Source organism: Henckelia pumila, chromosome 2, assembly GCF_033568475.1.
Source record: "Henckelia pumila isolate YLH828 chromosome 2, ASM3356847v2, whole genome shotgun sequence".
Lineage (NCBI taxonomy): Eukaryota > Viridiplantae > Streptophyta > Magnoliopsida > Lamiales > Gesneriaceae > Henckelia > Henckelia pumila.
The window spans coordinates 187,579,836-187,586,719 of record NC_133121.1 but is presented as its reverse complement, the minus strand read 5'-3'; the positions used below and the strand labels follow the sequence as shown (position 1 = coordinate 187,586,719).

The 6,884-nt window shown below is 29.0% G+C and overlaps 1 protein-coding gene across 1 annotated transcript; it reads right to left on the bottom strand.

Moving 5' to 3' along the window:
• Positions 1 to 1,515: 1,515 nt before the first annotated feature.
• On the bottom strand, positions 1,516 to 2,864 carry LOC140884308 (uncharacterized protein At4g22758-like). The gene is made up of 2 exons (XM_073291026.1): positions 2,213 to 2,864; positions 1,516 to 1,870 (listed from the first exon to the last, which is right to left on the bottom strand). The coding sequence occupies exons 1-2, from the start codon at positions 2,442 to 2,444 to the stop codon at positions 1,692 to 1,694; spliced, it is 411 nt and encodes a 136-aa protein (XP_073147127.1). The 5' UTR covers positions 2,445 to 2,864; the 3' UTR covers positions 1,516 to 1,691.
• Positions 2,865 to 6,884: the final 4,020 nt, after the last annotated feature.

Here is a 6,884-nt window from a genome sequence, read left to right as displayed (position 1 = left end):
AGTCTATTTGGAATCTTGGGAAGCCACACAATTATAATTTATAATATAATTATAAACCCATTAAAATAAAGAGAAATTTCGTGACGTGTGCTTAACAATTGTAGGGCATAGAAATTATTCGAGTCGATTCTCTTCAAACATATTTGTCCGTACAAAAAGTCATACATGGCATCAAATAAGAGAATCCACGTACTCTAATTTAAAATGGCTGCCCGCATATTTAATATTTATATATATTTATATATATAATATATATAATAATAATAATAATAACATGAAAATTAAAAAAAAATCAAATTACTTATTTGTTCAACAAGACAGAAAAGTTTAATAATATATAAATAGGATAAAGATGACAGATCAGATTGTTTTGTTTTTTTTTTTTACGGTATGACAGATCATATTGTTAATTTGACAACCACCTCTCATTACTCAAATAGATATCGAGTTTTTTTTTTTTTTTTTATAAATTCTTTTAAGTCAGGTCGAATTTTCTATAAATCGAAATCTAACTTAAAGTTAAGTACCCCTCGACCTATACTCAAAATTTAATTTAATGGGTTCGACCCGTTAAACAATCAAAAAGTTTACATTTACATTAGTTTTTTTGTATGTTTTTCAACTAGTGTATTTATAATAAAATTTGGATTAAAAAGGTCAAATTTAAGGTTTTGTTTGAACATTTAGTTTAAAAACATTTTTAGCGTTTATGAATGAAAATATTTTAAAGTATGAATTTGGATATAATTTTTATAAGATGTTTTTTAAAAAATATTTTTTAAAACGTATCTCCAAATATTATTTTTAAAGAACACTTGACAAATATTTTTAAATATTTTTAAAATGAAATTATGGAAATGAAAAACAAAAAGGATCAATATTACTTTTAAAATATTAAAATATTTTTATAAAATAGTTGTTCAAACACTTATTTATACTTAAAACATCTTTTAAAACATTTTATAAAAAGTTTTTAAAAAATATTTTTACAAAAACATTTTATAAATACATGTCCAAACGAAACATGAAGTTTTTGTTATCATACGGTGAGCATGTTCATTTAACCAGGTGGTAATTATTGTCAAGAAATATTTTTCGTAAATTATCAATATTTAAACAAATACTCGGAACTAAACAAAAAAAAATACATAGGCTTGAAACGAGGCACATGCTTCACATAAGGCGTTCCAAGTTGTGCTAAAAGTGTCTCTAGAGCATTTGACACAGGTCGAACCACGAGCCGCATTCAAACGTCGCAAAAAAGACCACTGATCCATGGTAGACCATCTCAAGTGTGGCTAAGTTCGATATCGCGTAATATTTATAGTTTCGACATTAATATTTGATAAAAATAAAATATGATAACTTTCAGATTAACTTTAAACAACCAAAAATTCGAACCATGCTTTTCAACTTCAAGAGAAAACAAAGAATGTTGGTGAAAATTTGATGGCTTAGCAAAAGGTAAACTAGAGAAAACAGAGAAACTGAGTACAAAATAATAAGATCTAAACATAAACCAAATGACGAGCAAGTCTAGTTTTATTCATGCGAAGAAACAGACGTAGTCTCACGTATGAGAGACCAGACAAATGCGAACGTACTGAAAATCAGCAAACACATACAAAAAACAACACCAGAATCCTTAACAAAGACACAAGTGTTTCCCACTTGCTTGGCTCGATTTAGTTTTAATGAGAAGAAATCTTAGGATTGAGAGATTTATTGAACCATGTCCTCCAGCTTCCTGCCGCCTTCCGAGTCATCGGAGAAGACTTCTCCCCACCAATGGAATTCACGGTTTCCGGCTTCTTGCAAAGCACGAAATTGCGGACACCAAGCGAACCGATCATCTCCCATGCATTCAGAGCTACAAGCAAAAGATAAATTTCAAAGAACAATCATGGTAATCGAAATCCCCATCACCACACTCATCAAAGTCTAGGAAACAAATCCAAAAAAAACAACTCAAAGTTTGGTTTAACATCTGGGGTTTCATGAAATCAACAATTCATCGTGAATATCAAATAACAACAGTCAACCAAAAAGACTAAGTGAATAATCACACAACCGAGAAACAGAGCATACAAATTCGAAATCTTTTCAGCAAACAGCTAAAGGGTGATCCATGATTGACACTACTACATTGGATATTTAACAATAAAACACAATAATTTAACGAACAAACAAACATGAATACGAAATTTGCTACCTTCAGTTCCAGCAACAGGGCAGTAGAGTATGAAATTGTTGAAGTTGGAGCCAAGAACAGGGAGCCTGCCTTCACGAGCATACGATTTCAGCACAGTATCAATAACATGAGCCACAAGATCCTCCTCATTCACCACAAATCGAATCGGGCCGGAGCTCCCGTGCACCGTGACGCTAATCAAGAACCGGTTTCCCTTCAAGGGCTGGTTCTTCTTAGGCTTACAGATCAACATCCTTTATTAAGAAATTCTTTCCGACAATATTTTATATGACCGGATAAACAAAAAAACAGAAACAAAAAAAAAGGGGCCGCAAAGATGGAATCGAGATTGGGACACAACAAATTCGCGTTCTTGATTCAGGGGTCGAGGCCGAGGCAGCGGTAGTACCAGCCTTCCATGCACGATCCGAAGCAGAAGAGATTGGCGGCGGAAATCAAAGCCCCTCTTCTTGAGGAATCGGGGTTGATCATCAATTGTGCGCTCGAGATTTCCACCATTCACAACGGAGAATCGGGATTACGAAAAGGGGACGGAAGGTATAAAGAACAAAGGGATTTCGAGGAGAAAAAATGGGAAAATTGGATAACGATCGAAGGAGATGGGTCGGTATTTATGGCCGATCACAATGTAGAACGCCTGTTAGGGTTAGGATCCTATTTCCTTTTCCTTTTATGATTCAAATTCATCCTTGTGTTTTTTAAAAAATCTTTTTATCAAATGATAAATTCCCCAAAAAAAATAGATAAAATCTTATGTTGTCTTACCGAAATATCTTTTAAATTGATTTGTTTAATTTAATAAAAAATCAAATACACGTTATATTTAAAATAAATTATCAGATTATTTTGTTGGGCTATTTATATTAAAAATATATTATAAGTTATATATTTGAAAGCATTGTATTTGAAGCGTTACTGTTATTTTTTTCATTTAGAAGATCTGAATTACAATATGAACTTATTTCAGAGTATATATATATATATATATGAAAAATGATATTTACATTTTAAAAATTTATAATTAAACTCCACTTTCGATATTTAATGTACTTTCTTACAAAATTATCCTCAATTAATCATTCCATAATTTTTAAGACTAATATACCCTTACTTATATATCTATATTTTTCCAATCGATCTCACCATATTTATACGGTTACATAGAGAATCTTACCTTCCTTTTCAAAAATATTTCTTCAAAAAAAATATGAGTGATAAGAACATTAATAAAATATAATATTTGCATAACTAGAGGAAAAAAGAAGTGTAACACGTCATTTGGGAAAAAATATTTTAAATTTTGATTAAAATTTTGTATAACTTTGGAATGCAAAACAATTTAATTGGAGTATAAACTGTAAAGATCATAGTACGTTTTCACAGCCACGAATCCTATTATTACATATTTTATTTTCATAGTTATACTCTAACTATCTAAAAATTATTCTTTGATCTCAGACAATATATTACCAGTGATATAATTTTTTACTATATCTTAGAACTATCAAAGCATCATAAAAATGTAAAAATTATTCTTTGATCTCATACAATATATTACCAGTGATATAGTTTTTCACTACTACCTCAGAACTATCAAAGCATCATAAAAAATAACTATAAAAGCACATAACCAAATTAGAAATATTCTGAAATAACAAAAGGCACCAATCAAACAGCATAAACCAAACAACTACTCAAAATGAAAGTTTACGATCTCTAAAGACACTGATTTACTTGAACTAAAATTTTAGTAATTCAAATGGCTTCGGTTCACATTTGAATTTTCAGCGATTAAAATAACAAGATAGTTGTCAATACGTAATATTTAAAAATAAATTTTAACATTGTCTTCTCTATTGTTAAGGAAGGAAAAGAAGATTTAAAAAAAAAGCGTGAAATTTCTAAATAAAGCTAATGAAATATAATAGGAAATGTGAATAAATTGTAGGATTGATGAGAGCATACTAGTCTTATAAAAATATGAAAAAATTTAAGAAGGGGTAATTTTGTAAGAAAACACATAACTATTAAAAGTGGAGTGTAATTATAAATTTTTGGAGTGTAAATATCATTCTCCTATATATATATAATATATATATAAAACCTTTAATTAACTAACTTTTAATTAATTGGTGAAGCTTGAGATGCAATTACGATTATATCATAACTTAATTAACAACAGAACCAAAATTATTAGACAAATTAGTCATTTTATATGGTCTCATATTTTTTTAGCCATTAGATATTATCTTATTTATCAAAATCACGCTCGCTTTCTTTGGTCATATTTTTAAATGTTTACATTAGATAATTATCACTCTTAAACTTTGAATATCTAATTTATCATGTGAGTTCTAAAAATAAATGAAAATTAATTAACATAAAAAATTTATGTATATGCACGCATCACGTGCAAGAGACGCTAGTATATATTAACTTGTAATTGGAACATAATAATTGTCCTTGTTTGATAGAGGTTTAAACCATATCGTATGAACTGACACGTACGGTTTTAAAAATTTTAGTTTACACAATTATCATCATCAACTATATCTTTTGCATTTCGATTATATATTTTGGAATTTCAATTTTAATACCTCTATTATTTTTTCCTTTGTTTTTCTTAAAGTACTAGCGAGCACAGATATGTTAAGATTCCCTAAAAAAAATATCAAAAATTGAAAAATACAAAATGAACACATATTTTCAACAACACAGAAAACCGGAAATGGTAAACTTGAAAATTTTGCCAATAAATATTTTAATCCACGAGTAACGTTATGGTTGTATAATAATAAATGCACAACGTTGCCTTTTATATCGGGTGTGACTGTGTGAGATTTAATTAAATCATTACTACGTGGTATTTAGGGCAAATATAGTATTGTCCTTTCGATATGTCATTTATTTTTTTTTTTCAAATTATTAAACTTTATATATATATATATATATATATATATATATTATATGACAAAATGAATTAATATGTAGTATTAGGTCCTTTCGATGTCATAGAATAATAATTTGTCCTTTCGATGTCATAGAATAATAATTTCATATATATATATATATATATATATATATAGTTTTACTATGCTGTCCACCTATCATGCCCATCAATGCTGTGACATTATTCTATTGGATGTGATAAAGATGTGATAAATTGTAGGTCTAATAGAATAATGCCACATGATAGGTGAACAACATTGTAAAACTATATATATATATATATATATATATATATATATATATGAGTTTTGATCACATGAGCAACTACCATGGACAATTACGTGAGCAACAGCTGACGTGGCAATCACTCATTGGATGTTATATATATATATATATATATATATATATATATATATATATATTTGATCTTATATATCTATAAGATCCTAAAATTTTGATGTTGATTGTAATTAAGTTTTATTAATCTCATGAAATTATTATTCTATGACAACGAAAGGACCTAATACTACATATTAATTCATTTTGTCATATAATATATATATATATATATATATAGAGTTTCTTTCAAGTGCCCACCTACCATGCCCACCAATGATGTGGCACTATTCTATTGGATGTGATAAAGATGTGATAAATTTTAGGTCCAATAGAATAGTGCCACATCATTGGTGGGCATGGTAGGTGGTCACTTGAAAGAAACTATATATATATATATATATATATATATATATATAAGTTTAGAATCTTAATTTTAGTTAACATTTTTAATATGGATTAGTCATGTGAACGTTATTTTATGTATTGCGAGATAGATTGAAATGAGACAGACTTAATTAAGGTAAACTCAAATGAGGCAGACTGAACTCAAATGAATCAGACTGAATTGAGGTAAACTGAACTGAGTTAGACTGAAATGAGGTAGGTAGACTGGACAATGCAATCAGTTGGGGCGAGCTATCTGCAAATCCGTAACAGACAACAAAAAATCTGGGATTTTGTAATCGGCGTAATCACTCCAAATCAGGCCAAACGAAAGGAAATAAATAGGGATCCTAAAAGTCTGATTTATCCCTATAAATAACACTCAGATTTCTGATTAAAGGTTACACAATATTCTGAGAAAAATCACAAGCAAAAGTGAGTTCGAGCGTTCAATTGAGCAGTTCAGTCGAGGAGTCAGCCGAGGGGTCAGTTGAGCAATCAAGAGCAACCAAAAATTCTTTTTATCAATCTACAGTCAGTGGGCTTACTGTTTTAAAACATGATATTATGCTTTAAATGATTCCAGCATATATGTTTTGTATTAAATTTATGAATTTTGAAATATGGTGTATGATGCACTACTAATGCTTGTGAACTAGTGGTAAGAATATATATTCTAAATACTTTGTTCTGTTTCTATTATGTTATGATTTCTCACTCTTTAGAAGATAAAAATATAAGGGGCTTATATCAGTTAGCCATGAAAATCATGAGTAAACAAGTGCATTATTTGATTATGTAATTCTGTGAATATATATATGATTTCAGTTCTGATATGATACTGTATATGCATAAGATTTATGTTAAAATAAATTTTAAAAGCTGAGAAAATTTCTCCATTTACTGAGTGACATTCATATCACTCACCCACCAAAACCATCTCAGATAATAACGAAAAAGAACTCGAGGATGATGAGCAAAATCAGTTTTGGGGCTGGTG

Excerpts from the sequence above, each read along its gene's own strand:
- LOC140884308 (XM_073291026.1), bottom strand. The coding sequence starts at position 2,444 with ATGTTGATCTGTAAGCCTAAGAAGAACCAGCCCTTGAAGGGAAACCGG. Across the intron at positions 1,871-2,212 it reads CCCTGTTGCTGGAACTGAAG|CTCTGAATGCATGGGAGATG; the intron begins GTAGCAAATTTC and ends TTTTGCTTGTAG.